This window comes from Cynocephalus volans, chromosome 1 (assembly GCF_027409185.1).
Source record: "Cynocephalus volans isolate mCynVol1 chromosome 1, mCynVol1.pri, whole genome shotgun sequence".
Taxonomy (NCBI): Eukaryota; Metazoa; Chordata; class Mammalia; order Dermoptera; family Cynocephalidae; genus Cynocephalus; species Cynocephalus volans.
The window spans coordinates 294,645,103-294,662,610 of NC_084460.1; the positions used below are offsets into that span (position 1 = coordinate 294,645,103).

General features: G+C 56.1%; 1 protein-coding gene across 1 annotated transcript in view; it reads left to right on the forward strand.

Annotated features, from left to right (window-relative positions):
* The first annotated feature begins 501 nt into the window (after positions 1-501).
* EFHD1 (EF-hand domain family member D1) overlaps positions 502-17,508 on the forward strand; it is a 37,335-nt gene continuing 20,328 nt past the window's right edge. Inside the window, exon 1 of the mRNA XM_063114043.1 lies at positions 502-854. Within this exon, the coding sequence (XP_062970113.1) occupies positions 541-854 (314 nt within the window). The 5' untranslated portion in view covers positions 502-540. The remainder of the gene's footprint in view (positions 855-17,508) is intronic.

Genomic DNA, 17,508 nt, shown 5'->3' on the forward strand with positions numbered 1-17,508 from the left:
TTTTTGCTCCTTTATTTTTAGTGTGTTTTGGAAACATTTCAGTGAGTGCTTGAAAAAGAGCCCCCACGCCCCGCGCTCCCTGACGGTGCCTCCCGCTGCACGACCTGGGTGTCACCCGAGGGCGCTCGCCTCCCCCACCCCAGCCTGTCGCGGGCCGCGAGCACCCAGTCAGGGCCCTTCTGGGGGACGAGGAAGGAACTGCCCGAACGGTCGTGAAACTTTGCCGCTACCGTTTCCCCGGGGACCGAAGCGGGCAAGGTCAGAGTTGACTGGAGGGTCCGTGCCCCACCCCAGGGCCAGTCAGTCCCCCGTCCCGAACTGCGGAGAGGGGAAGCGGGTCGGGGTCCCCGGGACACGCAGACACCGGCGGGCGGTCCCCAAGCCCCGGCGCCTCCTTAAAGCCCCAGCTCCGCCCCGCCCCTCCCGCCCGCGGTTTTTCCCAACCGCCGGCTCCCCGTCGCTCCGGTGAAGTGTCGCAGAGCCACCCGCCTGCGAGGAGCGCGCCGCCCGCCCGGTCCCCGCGTCCCCCGATCCACCGCCATGGCCAGCGAGGAGCTGGCGCGCAAGCTGCAGCGCCGGCTGTGGCTCGAGCAGGCCGAGGACGGCGGCCCCCCGCCCGCGCCCGGCGTCGCCCCGGCCCCCGAGCCCGAGCCCGAGCCCGAGCGCGAGCCCGAGCCGCCCGCCCGGGAGCCGCTGGCCAGCGCCGACGCCGAGCTGAGCGCGCGGCTGAGCCGGCGGCGGGACATCAGCGAGGGCGCGGCGCGACCCCGCCGCAGCACGGTCTTCAGCCCCTGTACGGAGTTCCCGGAGTTCAGCCGCCGCCTCATCAAGGACCTGGAGAGCAAGTTCAGGCGGTGAGTGCGCGCCCGAGGGCCGGGGAGGAGCGGGGACCGGGGGGAGGGGGTGAGCGGGGACCGGGGAGGGGAGCGGGGAGCGGGGACCGGGGAGGGGAGCGGGGACCGGGGAGGGGAGGGGAGCGGGGACCGGGGACCGGGGGGGGGGGATGAGCGGGGACCGGGGAGGGGAGAGGGGACCGGGGAGGGGAGCGGAGAGCGGGGACCGGGGAGGGGAGAGGGGAGGGGAGCGGGGACCGGGGAGGGGAGCGGGGACCGGGGAGGGGAGCGGGGAGCGGGGAGGGGAGAGGGGAGCGGGGACCGGGGGGGGGAGCGGGGACCGGGGAGGGGAGAGGGGACCGGGGAGAGGAGCGGGGACCGGGGAGGGGAGCGGGGAGCGGGGACCGGGGGGGGGAGCGGGGACCGGGGAGGGGAGAGGGGACCGGGGAGAGGAGCGGGGACCGGGGAGGGGAGCGGAGAGCGGGGACGGGGGGGGGGGGGGAGCGGGGACCGGGGAGGGGAGCGGGGACCGGGGAGGGGAGCGGGGAGCGGGGACCGGGGAGGGGAGCGGGGACCGAGGGGGGGGAGCGGGGGCCGGGGAGGAGCGGGGACCGGGGAGGAGCGGGGACCGGGGAGGGGAGCGGGGGAGCGGGGACCGGGGTGGACGGGGACCGAGGGGGGAGCGGGGACCGGGGAGGGGAGCGGGGACCGAGGGGGGGAGCGGGGGCCGGGGAGGAGCGGGGACCGGGGAGGAGCGGGGACCGGGGAGGGGAGCGGGGGAGCGGGGACCGGGGTGGACGGGGACCGAGGGGGGAGCGGGGACCGGGGAGGGGAGCGGGGACCGGGGGCGGAGGGGCTTCCTGTCCCGGAGTCCGGGCCCGCTCGGGTGGGACGGGGTGGGCAGGGGGTGCTGGTCCCGGGGGTGCGCTGGCACCTGACCCAGCCCAGCCAGACCCTGCGCCCCCGAGTCTGTCCCGGCGCCGTGGGGCCCCGGGCCGGGCTGGGGAACCGAGAGCAGGAGCCGAGCCCAGAAGTTGCCCCGCGGCCGCCGAGCCCCCGGCCCCGGCCCCGGACGGTCGGTCCCGCCCCCTCCGCCCGCCGTTCGCAGATTTCCTCCGAGCGCGGCTTCCAGGAAAGGGAGCCGCCGCCGCGCGTCCCCTGCCAGCTTTAAAGTCACCCCCACGGGAGGAATGAGCCCGTTGTCCTTCCATCCCCTAAAACGAAAGGCGAGCGCGCTCCCCGGCCGCCGCGGCTGACACTCAGGACGCCCCGGGGCCGCCGCGGCCGGGCGCCTCCTGGGGGCGTCGCCCCGTCTGTTCCCGCCTGTGGGGCGGGAGGCGCCCGTCGGAACCGGACTCGGCCACTGGCACCGGTCGGGCGGGGGCTCGTTCCTGTCCCGCTCTGTCAGCCCCAACGAGCGGGGAAGCGGCGACCCGGGGCGACCTGGGGACTGCCACCGGGCGCAAGAGGCAGGCGTTTGGAGGCCCGCTAGCCGGCCTTGTCGCCCGGGACCTCCCCGGGCCTCAGTTTCCTCATCTGGAGAGTGGGGGCAGTAATAGTCCCTGCCTTTTAAGGCCGTACTTTGCACACCGTAGGCTCCTACCCGAGCTATTAATATTATTTCCAGAACTGGGCCGAGACCGGAAAATGCCTGGGGGAGCGGCGGCCGCAGGCCAGGTCACGCTTGGGGCGTTTTTAAAAGCGCTTGGAATGTGTTTGTCCGCGGCGTGGAGGTTCTATTTAAAGGCGCTGTGGCGGGCGCTGGGTGGCCGGAGCCTCGGGTGACGCTGGACTGTCGCCCAGTCCGGCCCCGGCCCTGCGCAGAGGTCTGCAGAGTGGGCACCTGGGAGCCTCCGCTTCCCTGACACCCTGACTTGTCCTCGGCTTCCAGGCACTGTTCTTCGGCATTTGCTGGGTCTAGTTGGGACATTCGGGGAGGCAGCGTTGGGGCCCCAGAATGCGACTGGGCGGAGATGGAAAAGCATTCGCTGAGGCGACGGCTTGTCAGAGCGCCTTTGAGACTTGGGGTGAAGCCCTTCGTGGCCCTGCTGCTCCCGCGTCCCATCAGCTCCTCCCAGTCCCGGGGGTTCAGGGAGGGCGTCCTGGGGAGGGACCTTCATCTTCAGGTTGCTTTGTGATCACTCGGGCTTCTTTTGTTTTCCTGCAAAGCGATCTTTGGAAGGATACATTTGTGAGTATTTATTAATACTCTTAGGTGCAGGATAGCTCAGTTGGTTAGAGTGCCTGTTATAACACCAAGGTCAAGGGTTCGGATCTCCATACCTGCAGGCCACCAAAAATAAATTAATTAAATTAAATAAAAAGATAAAGCCTTTGGTTAGAGCTGGTTAGAGCACAGTCTTATAACACCAAGGTCAGCTGCCAAAAAACAAAGCAAACAAAAAAATTAAAAATAAAGGGGTCCACACAGTCAGAGGGTCTTGAGAGACCAAGCAAGGTGGCATCTGTAAGGAAACAGGTACTGGACCGGGGTCAAGCTAAGGGAAGGCAGTGTGTGGTCTGGGGTCTCAACAGAGCTGACAGTCCAGCCATGCGTGGTATTTCTTTCTCCTGAGCGATGATGTTAGTCGGAATTCTAGGCTAGTTTTTCTGTCACTTGCAACCAAAATTGGTGTAAACAAAACCGGATTTGGCTCATGAAACTAAAAAGCGAGGATGGCTTCAGGTATGGCTGGATCTAGGAGCCCAGACGATACCATTGATGCTTAGTTTCTCTTTTCCTTAAGACACCTTCCTCCCTGTGTTGTCCCCATTCTCAAGTGGCTCATCCCCGATGGTGGCAGTGTGCCGCAGCAGCTCTGCTAAAGAGCAGCCACAGCAGAAGCCTTAATGTACCATTTCTGGGGGGAAGGGGAGAAGGTAGCTTTACTATTGGCTCTTAACCAATTACTGTGTTCAGGGGAATCTATTGCTCTGGTGTCCAGGCCTGAGCCTCACGATCCCCTCCTCAGAGCGAAGAGTGAATGTGTCCATGTCCGGAGTCCTCCCAGGCCCTGCACCCCAGTTCTCCCCTGCCTGCCCCACCATCAGGCTCCCCATACCCTATAAAAGTAGGGATTCCTTGGCCCCGACCCCCTTAAGCTTCTATCGGCTTCACTGTCCCCAATTGAGCTGGTTAGTTCTCCGTTCAGGGTGCCTCTGCCCAGTTTTCTTACACCCGGAGGCAGCTGAGAACTCTCCTCCTCCCTCCCCGCACCCGGCTCAGGGACTCCCCAGTCTGGGAGACAGTGCTGCCTTGTCGCTTCCGATTGTCTCTGGTTCAGCTCTCATCCACCCCTGGTGCCCAGCATGCAGCCATAACGGCAGTTGATGGACACACCCCTCTTATCAGGAGGTCCTGACATGCCTGTGGTCACCAGGTCAGACCAGCTGCCCCGCCATCCCTGGGCCACCTGCCTTCCTTTACCTCTAGCTGTCCTCCAGCTGGCCAGCTGGCTCTGGATCCTTCTGTGCCTGAGCCCATCAGCTCAGGCGGCCACTTGCACGCTGCTGCCCTTGCTTAGGCTGGGGCAGGCTGTGTGCTCCTCTCCCAGCAGGGAAGGCTGCCTTTAAATTTTTTTTAAGTTATGTCCAAATCCTGTTGAAGACGTGATGCCCACTTTTCCTCAGATTTGCTAGCAGTGCCCCTGCCCCGCTCCACGGCCACTCTTGCACTGACTGTATCTGCAGCTGCCTTAGCCACAAGCTGAGGGCCGGGCAAGGAAACCCCACTGTGGGCCCTCCTGGGCACCTCTGCTGCCTGGGCCTGCCCGGAGGTCAGTCCCACACATACCAGCCCCTTCTCAACCCTTCTGACTCTGTGAGCATGGGTCAGCTGTGGCCACTTCCATACACAGTCCTTACCGTGCTTCTGCCCCTAACTGAAGTATGGTCTCTCCCCCTGTTTTTCTGTTTCCCTTGGTGTCTATGCCTAAATAAATAAAAAGTATAAGCATGTTAAAAATCCTAAAGAACACACTGATTTGTTCTCCATTGTATGACTTTCCAAATTTTACTCATTGCCGAAACAGTCTTTTGAGGCTGAGAGTGGCACAAACTTGGAGCCAGGCCTCCAGGGTTCAAATCCCGACCCCGCAACCTGCTACCTGGAAGGTTGCTTTGGGCAGGTTACTTAAAAGCTCTGTGCCTTCTGTTTCCTCTTCTGTCGATTGGAAATAGAATAGGATCTGCCTTGTGGAGTTATTGTGGGGATTAAGTAAAATAATATATGGGAAGTATTTAGCTCAATATTTGGCCCATGGTGAAGGCCCAGTAGATTTAAGTCACTAACTTTTAGATGATCACATAGCCATAATGTTGGTGGATGTGCAAACTTTGTGTTGTCCTTTTTTGGTTTAATAATTCACTTTGCCAAGTCTGATCTATTCTTTGAAGTTGATTTAACCTGAGCTCGAGCTGGGGAGTGGTGCTCTGGCCACGTGGTGAGTTATGGGTCTCCTTGGGACTGTGTTTTGCCTTTCTGGGTTCTGTTGAAGGGACTTGTGAGCTCCACTGCTGGGGGAGTGTGTTAGTTTCCTAGGCCTGCTGGAACAAAATAACAGAAACTGGGTAGCTTAAAACAACAGAAATTTATTCTCTCACAGTTCTGGAAGCTAGACATCTGAAATCAAGGTGTGGGCAGGGCCGTGCTCACCCCAAAGGCTTTAGGGAAAGATCCCTCTTTGCCTTTCTCTAGCTGCTGGTGCTTGCTGGCAATCCTTGACTTTTTTTTTTTTTTTTTTTTTTTTTGTCTTTTTCGTGACCGGCACTCAGCCAGTGAGTGTACCCGCCATTCCTATATAGGATCCGAACCCGCGGCGGAGCGTCGCCACGCTCCCAGCGCCGCACTCTCCCAAGTGCGCCATGGGCTCGGCCCAATCCTTGACATTTCTTGGCTTACAGGTGCATGTCTCTAATCTCTGCCTCTGTCGTCAGCTGGTCAACTGGTGTTCTCCCTGTGTGTGTCTCTCTATCTTCACATGGCCTTTTCTCTTTTTTTTTGACATTTGGTCAGTATGGGGATCTGAACCCTTGATCTTGGTGTTACCAGCACCACTCATGGCCTTACAAACACATCAGTCATTGGATTTAGGACCTACCCTAATCCAGTATGATCTCATTTCAATTTAATTTACTACATCTGCAAAGACTCTGTTTTCTATAAGGTTACATTCTGGGGTTCCGTGTGGACATGAACTTGGGGGGGACACTATTCAATCCAGTATAGCAAGTGAGAAGAGCTGCCCAGTCTTGCATTACTAGCTCTGGAAATGGGGAGACTCTTCTAAGGAGGCCCTCGGATTTAGAAAGGTCAGAATCTCAGACTTATCCAAAGCCAGCATGATTCCCACCCCCATCAGAAGGAGAATCAGTCTTCCCAAAGCCCAACCGTGATTCAGATGGATTCACCACCTAACTACAAAAACAACCCAACAGAACCCCCCACCTTCTTGCCAGGAGTTCACTTACTGCCAGCAAGAGTTTGACTTTTAAGCAGTTTCTAGATTCACATTCCGGTGTCAGCCCCTTGCAGCAGGTAACCTGATTAGACCAGTACCAAGTACACCCATTCTTTTTGTTCAGGGCTAGATAGATCCGTACAGGAACTGCGAAACATGCTCTGGTCTTTTATTTTTATTTTCTTGTTCTTATTCTTATTTTATTTTTTGGTTGGCTTAAGAATTTTCAAAGTTTTGAAAAAACAGATCTTTCCCAGCCTGTGAGCTTGTTGGTTTCTTGGGGTGGGTCTTGTTTATATTATTTTTTTTTCTTTTGTGACTGGCCAGTAAGGGGATCTGAACCCTTGACCTTGGCGTTATAACGCCATGCTTTGACCAGCTGAGCTAATAGGCCAGCCCTGTCTTTGTGTCCTTAGGAACTGTCACCAACGAGCCTGGCTCCTAAATGGTATGTTGTAGAAGAAAGAGAATTTCCTAATGAGTGTGGGAAGCCAGAGGCACCATCGGCCTGGCCGGTGAAAGTTCCCTCTCCATTTTCAAGTGTGTTACTAGATAGCCCTAGCCAAGAGAATAGTGGCCTGATTTTAAAAGAGCAGTGAGAAGGCCCAGAAGAAACTGACTCTGCAGCGTGTGTCCACGGCTGTAACGCGAGCTGGCGGCGCAGTCAAGGTTGGACAGGAGATTTTAATTACCCTGGACTTATCCCGAGGCCCCTTTCAAAGGGAGGTAACAAGGGCAGCCACTTAAAGGCAGGACCCAAATGCAACATCTTAAATGCAGCTGTGATGTTTCTGCAGCATAATAAAAGCCTGTGTTTCGATTCCCCAAAGAGAGGGTGGGAAGAGGAGCATTTGGCTATTGGAAAGTTGTCTTTTTATTAAGAATCCGAAATGGTGATGTCATGGACACCCTGCCAAGGCCAGATTCCCGCAACACCAAGACACCACTGAGACCCAAAAAGGGGAGGTGGTGGTGGAATTCCTCATTACTCGCCCCCTCCTCCCTCAGTTTCTTTTTCTCCTCGTGTCTCGGAAGGACGGAGAAAGGGGTGTCCACTTGGAAGACTGGGAATTTGCCAGAGGCGAAGTGAGCTCTTTTCAGGAGGTTTTCTGGGGGAGAAGAGGTGAGGCGCCTGCGCATTGGGCACCCTAGTCTTTTGAGTGAATTGACTTTAAAGACGGGAATGATGGAGGGAAATAAATGGATGCGAAGTGCTTTTTTTCCCTTGGAGAAAGCCAGGAGCTTCTGACTCTTCTTAATTGTAGCTTTGGTCAATAGCGATTCACCTTAGATTTGAAATTCTCTCACCTGCCCTGGATTTTGCACATTTGATTACGTGGAATTGAGGAGTGGGGCAAGAGGACCCAGGGTTTGTCTGAATTTCTGGGGGGCAGCCCCAGGCTGGCCCCCTGCTTGGGGGCCCTGGTCTCTGGCATAAAGACACCGTGACTTGGAACTGTTCCTTAGACCGGTCTGAGCACTGGTTGCTTTGATTTGCCAGCACGCATGTTTACTATGACGTAGGAGGAGCTGGAGGAGATGCCACGGCTGCTGGCAGCTTTAGCTTTGTAGGGAGTTTTCTCTTTCTCCTCATTTCTTACACCCCACCCCCTCTCCCCTGGAAAGCCCCCTCCACCCTCCTTATCACAGGGCCGTCACATTTGATGAGAATTTGAATGATGGCAGTTTGAAGTTGAGTGATCAGAACAGTTATTAAAGCCTTCGTTATGCAGAAAAAGAGTCCTTTCCCCCTTCTCCCTTGCAAGATTGGCTAAAAAGTGCCTGATGTTAAAGCTGTAAGGTCCAGGGGACACTGAGCCCTGTGGTACCTCCTCATCCAACTGGTCAATAGGAATACGGATACTTATTTGTTGAATTTGGGGGGGTTCATTTGCATGGGGCTACATCACATGTGATTTCATGGTGTGGCTGAGCTGGTGGGTCTCCAGAGATGTGCCCGTTGACCTAATAGTCCATGAATCGGGTCTTGGGAGCTCGAGGCTGCAGGCCTGTCTGTAATGGTCATTTTAGGAGCCCTGTACACCCTCGAGGCCCTGCACAGCCAGGTTTGCGTGCTCACACATGCCTACACATGTGCTTGCATGCATGTTCACTCCCACATTCGCTCACACACACAGCACTTGGCCCCCACATTGTACAGTCCTCCTGGAACAAGCCTCTAGAACCTTCTCCTGCTTCTGTGTCCCTCTAGTATTGGTGATCAGAGGGCACCATTGGCCCTGAATCTTAGATGCTCCTTGGAAGGCCTGTATTGTTGGAGTGTGGATCGTGCTCCACCTCTTGTGGGATGAAACCTGACCCGTGGTCACTGACCTGCCTTGTTGATTCCAAGGCTGCACAGGCCTTTGTGACTCCTTTCCCGGTGCTCCCAGCTCTGGGATTCTATGGCCAACACCACCTGTACAGCTGATGTCTGCTCCTGTGTCACCATACGAAGATGATGATGAGCTCTTTCTCTCCTGCTGACTATGAGCTAGTGATTCGTTCATTCATTCATTCAGCTAAGCATTTGCCAGGTACTTGATCATACGGATTGATCCAGAAGGGTCTCTTTCCTTGAGAAGCTCAACAGACTCCTCTGACAGTGAGCTGGTGCTTGTCAGGGAGGGATGCAGCTCCCTAAAGGGCTACCCCTCACCCATGTACCAGACACTCGGTATACTTAGTAGACCCTGTGGGATGCTGGGGGCGAGGTGGGGGGCAGTGTGGCCTCAGGCTGCTGCATTCAAGGCCGAGGGTTCTGGTGGCCCGGAACACAGCGGGGGAGGAGCAGTGAACAGAACTATGGAGGGGTCCAGGCCCTGGATGGAGGCAGCAGCGAGGGCCCTGGAGTGAGCCTCCCAGAGGCAGAGGGGCCAGACTGAGGACTTGCTCGATGGCGGTGATCGGCATGGCCTCAGATGGCAGAAGGCGGGCAATGAGGACTCAGCTAAAGGAAGCTACAGCTTTGGCCAAGAAGGAGTGTTCTCACGCCTCAGCCTTCCCCCAATCAGTGGTCTGGAGTTCCACTCACTGGGGAAGACCTCAGGTCTGGAGGTGAAAACAGTAGAAGCCATGTGGGGCCTCGTGAGCCCTCAGCTGGATGGGCAGTGTAGTGAGGCCAGAGTTCTGGGACCCCAGAGTTGCTTCTGGAAGATGAGCCCTGGAGCAGGAGGCTAGGCAGCTGGCACACCCTGCAGCTGGGCTCCCTGGGTGATACTCTACATCCTTGGAAGGTTTTTCTTCCCCTGACAGGTGCTCCAAGGTGTGTTTGAGCTTAAAAAGTCCAGATGAAAAGGAAAAATGAAAGCTAATTCGACGGCACGTGGGTGTCTGCCTCCTTGAGCCCCATGCTTAGAGTCTTTGAGCCCTCAGGAATCATGTATGGAATTGCACCCATGCATTTGCTGGGAGTCTGGTTTCTCAAGGGGGTTTGTGGACCCTTCTCCAGAAAAAGTTGAGATCCACTGGTTTGGAGGGAAACAGGAGAGAATCAACTTTAAAGAAAAGAAAACTTAATTATTTTTCACTATAAAAGCAAAATGTTCCCTGTTTAAAATTTCCTGTAAGACCATAAAGATATTTAGGATTTAGATGGAGGAAGCCCGGTGCTGTCCTGTTCCCAAGGGATCACCTCCAGCAGGCTTGGTGCGTTTTCTTAAACAAGAATGTCCAGACGATCTGGGCTGCTCCGCCATGTATCAGTTAGGAGGCCTTTGGTCCCAAACTCACTAATCAGTAAAGAAAGGTATCATCTCACATCACAGGGAGTCCAGAGGACAAGCATGGCCCTTGGGCATGGTTGGTTGCTGCTGTCACCAAGGACTTGGGTTCCATCCTCCTCTGTGGTCCACCAACCTCTGTGCTGGAGTCATCCTTGGGCTGGTAGCAAGGTGGCAAGATCCCCCAAGTTGGGCCGAGCCCGTGGCGCACTTGGTAGAGTGCTGCGCTGGGAGCGCGGCGACGCTCCCACCGTGGGTTCGGATCCTATATAGGACTGACCAGTGCACTCACTGGCTGAGTGCCGGTCACGAAAAAACAACAAAAAAAAAAAAAAAAAAAAAAAAGATCCCCCAAGTTGTTTCTAGCTGAGACCATATCCAGAGTCAGGAAAGACCGAGGGTGCTTCTAAACAATGAGGGAATCTTCCCTGGACAGGTCCCCTAAGCAAGCCTCTGGCATTCCATCTGTCAGCACGAGGGCAGGAACCCACCCAGGGCAGTGACTACTCAGAGGGAGGCGATGACCGTGGTTAGCTTTGTCTGAGCTGGGGACAGGCTCCCTTCCCTGAGAGGTGGATACCTTGCCAAAACGGGGTTCTGTGCATAAGGAAGGAGAGATGGGCCCCAACAGTGTCCCTCTTGGGCCTTTTTACTGAATATGACCCGTGGCTCTCTTTGTCCATCTGTTCCTGTATACATGATAGGGGCTTTTTGATGGCAGGCTTGAATTCTGGGGACCAGGCAAGGAGCAGCACATTCCTGGGGGCTCCTCAGGACCTGAATGCAGAGGTCGTTCCTCTGGGACACTCACTTTTATAATTTCCATCACGATTCTCTTTGCCTGTGGGTGTAGACCCCTAGCAGGTAGGAGTGCTGTGTGTGTATTTGGGGCTGGGTGGGGTGTCATGTTGACAGTTCCTGAGGCCAGCGTTCAGTTCAACGCCCCCTTTTGCCTCCTGTTGCCCTTCCAGCCTCCCAAGAGCCTGGCCTTGTCGCGCCCATCCTGTCTACTGGGTTTGGAGGCCCGACTTACGCTCCTGCTGCGTCCTGGCTGTGACAACTGCTGCTACTGCCTCCCTTCTCTCCAGCCTCCTTCCCAAACCTCCTTCATTTTCTTTCTCACCCTGGGCACCATGCCCCTGCTTCCCTCTCCTCTGAAAGCCTCTCCAGATGGAGAGGCGGCAAGTGCGTGGGGCCGTGGGGCCAGCGCAGGGAGCCATGGTGTGTTGACATCCCCCATTCCTTTAGCAACTGCCTGGGGTTCTGTTGTGAAGGGTGCCCGTCTTGGCTTGGAGGCCTTTGTACAAGTCGTGGGGGGTGGGGGTGCGTAAGGTGTCCTGCTTTTATTTTCTTTCAGTCTTAGCCTCACGGCCTCCTGTGTTTCTAAACAAAGGTAAATTCTTTGGTGTTGGCAATAAGACCTGGGATGCCAGTGATGGCAGCAGCCTCCTCAGGACCGGTTCTGGGTTCTAGACCAGGTGGAGCCTTGGAACTGGGACCATACTGGGGAGCATCGGGCTCCCCCGAGCTGCGCCAAGGTCTGATTCCAGAGTGATGACCCTAGCTCTGGTGGGAGGTGTGGCTGCCTGGTCTTTTCCCATCCAAGCTGCCCTTTGTGTCACAGATATGCCCTCAGCTCTCTGCCAACTTAGACCAGGTTTGCAGCAAGTAGGAGGATAGTGTTTGGGACTTACACACTGCCTTGTGCCCAGGGCTGGCTACTCCATCCCTTCCCAGTGGTAAAACAGCAGAGGTGACCCCCTTCCCACAGGGCTACTGCTGTTTCCCCCACCAGACTCCCCCCAGCACTGATCACTGGACGCCAATCATGCCTTGGGACAGCCCTTGCAAAAAATATCTGGCTGCTAACAGTCCCAGCTCTTTGCCTCTGCATGTGACCTGGTGAACTCTGTGGCAGCCTTGGAGAAGCACTGGCCCCTGATCCTGCCCAGCGTGGCCTCGGTGGTGACAGGGTCTCTGGCCCCTTCCCTAAATGCCCCTCTACCCTATAAAGGCTGACTTTATTGAGCTCTGGGCTCCCCCACAACACCTAATAGTCATCACATACAGAACACCTACTATGTGTGGGCACGGTTCTTAGTGATCTACACGTGCTAACTCATTTACTCCTCAGTAAACTCATAACTCAAACTCATTTACTCATAACTTCCTGCACTCCTCAGGCCCACCCAAGGGCTGGGTCCAGGGCCATGGGCAGAGCAGGCACCTTGGCCTCTGTAGAGATTTCTGAGCTCTGCTGGCTGCAGCTGCTCGGAGGCCCTAATTACTGCCCAGGGGGAGCTCCTCAGCTCCCCTCGGCCACGGGAAGGAATGTGTGCCTTCAGTGGGGTCCTGTAGCTCCCTCCAGCAGAGCCACTGACACACACAGGCACACGCCCGTAAGTGAGATGTGGAAAACAGTGAGTGACCACCTTCTCAGGTTGTCCCCAAGATCGTGTGACCATGCGGTGTACAGTCATGACCTTAATTAGGTCACTGGGGTTCCAGTCCGATGTTCTCTCCACTGAGGGCTGCTGGATTTAATTAAGGTGGCGTGAGCCCAGCAGACGGACACAGGAAAAGGTCCCGCCGGCAGAGAAGGTGTGGGGTGGAGATCGAGAGCCCAGGGTGCTTTTCCTTCCTATTTGGAGTGATGACAGAGTCCCCCACAGTCCACTGGATTGGGTGTGGGGCCCCGGTCTCCCCTGAGACCTGTGCTCCTGCGGCTGTTGCGCTGCCGCTCACCAGTGCCTCCCCGTGGCCGTTTCCTTCCCTGACTTCCTTGGCCTGGGAGTTGAGGAGGGGCAGGGGCACTGCTGGGGCTGTGTCAGGCCCAGCCCTAAAGGAGTCTGGGTGTTTGGGACATCTGTCCCCTGAGATCCACAGGCTCCTGGGAATTCCAGGAGAACTAGGTTTCCGGTGGCACCTCCAGCCCATTTCCTGGCCCCTCAAGTGTTTGAGCCAAGGGAGGCATCCTGTTCCCACTCCCACGTGTTCCTGCAGACAACCCCGGTCAGGGTCTTTTAAACCTTCCCCCCATCCCCTCCCGCCACAGGGATTGCTCAGGGCAGGCTTCCCATGGGACACTGAGTGCCACAGTCCTCTCTGCCGTGTCCCTTTCTTCTTCCTCTCCTTTCCGAATGAATTGCTTGGAACTCTGAATTCCCAGGTCTACTCACGGATCCAGTCCCTGTTTCCAAACCAAATCCACAGCCTGCCTGAACTTACTCAAACCCAGCAACGATGTCCCATTTCAAAAGGACCAAGGAGAGACCCCATGATTACGGTCTTTCTCTTAATGAGATCACATTAGCCAAAACTAAACACATGAGCTCTTGCTTTGTGCCAGGTCCTCTGCTGAGAACTTTTTTTGTCTTCAATCTTAACAACTGGTTATAGGAGGAATTGGAAGCCCAGAGAGTTCAAGTGACTCACCCAGGGACACACAACACAGCACATGATGGTGCTGGGCTTTGAACCAGGGGAGTCTGACCCCAGAAGTACACGTCCAGCCACACTGCCCTCTGCCTTCCTCAGGAGGAGCCCACTGAGGCTCTGACTGAGCAAATCGTTCCCTGTTCCATTGCGTTGCTGGCTCAGAAGCTTTCCAAGACTGATCTCTCTCCATCTGGTCATTCTTGGTCAGAGGGTTCTTGGCATTTGTGTGAAGAACTTTGCACAACTGACGTGCTACCTCATTGTCTTTGGCATGTTCCTCTGGGGTGGTCATGGGGGCTGGTTTTCTTTGTTTTCACACTGGGTTGTTGGCATCAGTGGGAGAATATGCATGTAGCTGAAACCTCCCATTTGAGGGCTTCCTGTTAGCTGAGTCAGGGCAGCCAGGCAGCCAGTTTGAGAGCATGAGGGTGGGGAGGTGGGTGTAACAAGTGTCCATCCTGTGCAGTCACCCACCACCCCCTCTCCTTCTGAGTCCATGTGACAGTCCCCAGCATGGGCAGTGCACTCCCACACCACGCACTGCGGACGAGGCAGTCTCTCTTGAGGCCCGGCTCTGCCTCCCCTCTGCCTCCCCTCTGCCATCTTGCAAGGTGCTGAGCACACAGTGGGTGCCCTGTAGCTGCGGAGGTGGCCCTTCAGCTCCGCCCTGTCTCCCACCATTGTTTATGAACTTCCAGACACAGTGTATGGAAGGACAGGGGCTGTGGCTTACTGGGGGGTCCCAGCCTCCACTGGTCTCCTGCAGCCTGCAAAAACGTTGGCCTCTGCCCAGAAAAGGCAGGGAATTTGCCAAAGTGAGCCCTGCAGCACTGGCTCTGCACAGAATGGATGAAGCTGGAGTTCAGCCTCATGCCAGGGCCAGCCCCACGTCGCCGCCACTCTCCCTGCACCACCCATGGCTGGCCCTGTCGTGCACTGGCGGACTGGGCTCCTGCTTCAGTCCCAAATCCACCCGCACACTGAGCCGAGAGTCTCTGGGATGGCATCTGACGTTGCTTCCCCGCTTCAGGCTCTTTGGGGGTTGCCCCTGTTGCCCTTAGGAAGACACAGCTCTCCCAGCATGCCTTGTGCGAGCTGGCCCTCCAACCTCCTTCTGGGACATTCTGGCGCCCCGGACTGGACTGGGAACCGTGGCGCCCTCCCTTGGCTCTGCACATTTGCTCCTGATGGTTCCTCCTCTGCCCAGTGGTCTCCCTGCACCCGGCCTCCTCACAGCCCCGCTGTTCCTTCATGATCTGCCTCCCGTTGGGACTGGTCTTTGTGCTTTCCTCCAGCTCTGGAGAGGCCCAGGTAGACGTGAGCCAGGTGCTGAGTGGGTGCATGAATGGACCCAGTATTTGGAACGTGAGAGCCAGGAGCTCATCGGACAAAAAGGGCTGTGAGCAGTCTGATTGGAAAGCAAAGGCTCTGGGCTAAAGCTTTTGTACCTAACTCCTGAGTGCCCCAGGCCCTTCAGCAGAACCTGCTTCCTCTTGCTTTTCATGCAGTTGTGACACCCTGGGAGATCTGGTTTCCCAGCCTGCAGCAGATGATTTGACAGGACTCCCTCAAAGGACTGGAAACCAGAAACTTGGAGAACTGGGCAGCAGGGAAGTATGGAGCAGGAACAACAGTCCTATGACCTTGGGGAGTCCCTGAGGCTCATCTAGATAGGCACAGTTGGGGACAGCCACGGGGTGACCCCAGGAGGGCCCCTGAAAAGACCACCTGCTGATGGGTATAGTCTGCGCTGCCCTTTTCTGACTTGAAAGTGCCTGGGGGCCACAGGGGAACTAGTGGAAATGCAGGGTCTGATTCAGCAGGTCTGGGGTGGGACCTGAGAGTCTGTATTTCTAACACTCCTGGGTGATCCTGGTACTCTGGTCTGGGGCCCACACTTGCTTGAAAAGGCAGTGTGTGATCTCCATACGAGACCTTCCTATGTAGAGAAGGAGGGATGTTCCAATGTCCTGGTGGCCTCTGAGGTGTAGGCAGCAACCCCCCCAACACTAAGGCATTTTCTGGGGGCACTGCCACCCTCCTGAGAACGCCCTGTCTGGGGGATCCCTGGTGAGTTTCTAATGACTGAGCCTCAGGCAGACAAAGGCTGACCGGCTTCTTTCTTCATGAATGGCAGTATTATTCTGGTGAGTTGAAAACCAAGAAAACCCAGGGGCTCTGAGCTGTGGAAGCTGAAAGAATAAGTGATTCATAGACTGAGGAGGGGTCCAAAACCAGACAGACACTGGAAACCAGCCCTTGTCCCCTTGCTAGCTGGCCTTTGGAGGGGTCACATGGGCCCCTTAGGCTGGGCTGGGTGGGGGCTTTCCCAGGTGATGGGCACGCACAGCTGTGGGCCCATGATCGGGGGTCTCAGCCTGGCTCGCCTCACCCCACCATCCAGTGATGGTCCAGGTCGAGAACTCTTTTCCAGTGGACCCTGGAGAGGTGGGCGTTATCCTCTGATAGGCTGGGCATGAGAGTCGCCCAGGCAGGTGGTGGGTTTGGGTTTTCCCCAGAATGCTAAAGATGCCAAAGTCTATTTGGGAGCCAGTTGGGTGTGGGCAGCTCTTCAGAATAGAAGCCCTGGAAGCCGTCTGCTGCTTCTTCATGACTGCAGACAGGTACTACTTCTTAAAAATAGCCCCTCTCACTGTTTTCACTGGTGCCAGTGCCAAGTGCAGGAGTGTTTTCTCCTTTGGGCCCTTTACGACTCTTCAAGGCATGAGGACTCACGTCACACTCGGTTTACAGAGTGAGTCAAGTCTCTCCTGAGTGGTGGGGCTGAGTTTTAAGCCAGGCCTGTGTCTGCGGGGCCATCCCAAGTGCCAGTGAGATGAGTCTCCTTAACAGATCCTCGAAAATGTAAACGTGAGAGGGTCTAAGAAAATGGAAACTATGGGAAAAAGTCACAAATCCAGAGGAAGCCACAGAAACAAGCAGTTGTGCAGGATTTGGGATTATGGGTTGCCTTTAATAAGAAAAATCTGGGTTAAAATTTAAATTACAGGGGAAAAGAAGCTAAGATGGTAGAGGAAGACCCAGGGGCTCAGGGGAAATCCAATAAACCTGAAAGCCTTTAAAGATGTAAACTGTAGGGAGGAAAAAAGAATATTTTGATGATCCCAAATAAGGGGAGGGGAAATACAGGTTTAGACCAGGCTAGCAGGGAGAAAGAAAGCCCCAGTCAGTCAGGTCTCCCTCCCCAGACCTCCCCTTTCCAGATTCCCCCTTCTTGGCCGAGACCCAGACCCCAGGGCTGGGAAGGGCATCTGTGCCTGGGGAAGGGGGCTACCCTGGCACTGACCTGGGCAGGCTATTCTAGGTGCGGTTCCCTTTCTACAGGGCTGGATTCCAAATTGCAAGGAATGTGATAGATAGCATTTTCATGGGGGGACAGGGAGCAGTGGATGTTTCCAGAATGGAGAAAACAAATCCACAGGCTGAAAAGTTTGGTGTAAGCTCAGTTGTTGGCAGGTGGCCACGTGTAAAGGGGTTTTCACTCTGCAGCTGCCTGAAGACAGGGCCCTTCTGCAGGGTAAAGATGAGCGCTCCCTCTCCCCAAGGTGTGCTTTCCCCCTGAGCCCTGCCTTGGGGGCCTCTGCTGAGCCACTCACCTCCAGCTTCCTTCAGCCACACCCACTAGTGTGATGCACCAATTGTGTTGTCCCAAAACCGGAAAGGCCTTTATCTTCTTTCTTTTCCTTTATCTTTTAAATACTTAACTCCCTGGCTTCTGTCTTTAACTGCTGCTGGAGGGGCAACTTTGGCTTTCTGAGGACACCTAAATATCAAGTCTCCCTTGAAACCAGGTAGCCCAGCCACGGGGCAGAGCTGGGGGCAGGACCGGTGATTTGGGGCTGATCTACCTCGATTGCACCTGTTCCTTCATCGGCCAAACAGCACTACACCCCTCAGAGTAGTGTTGAAAACTTCAGTCAGGTGAAGTTCATTGCAGGGTGTGGCTGGTAAGACTGCCTCTCCACATCTTTGTAAGATGGCAACACTGGTGTTCTCTTAGCCAAAAACTTCCTACTTTGCATGTGTTGGTAGTCT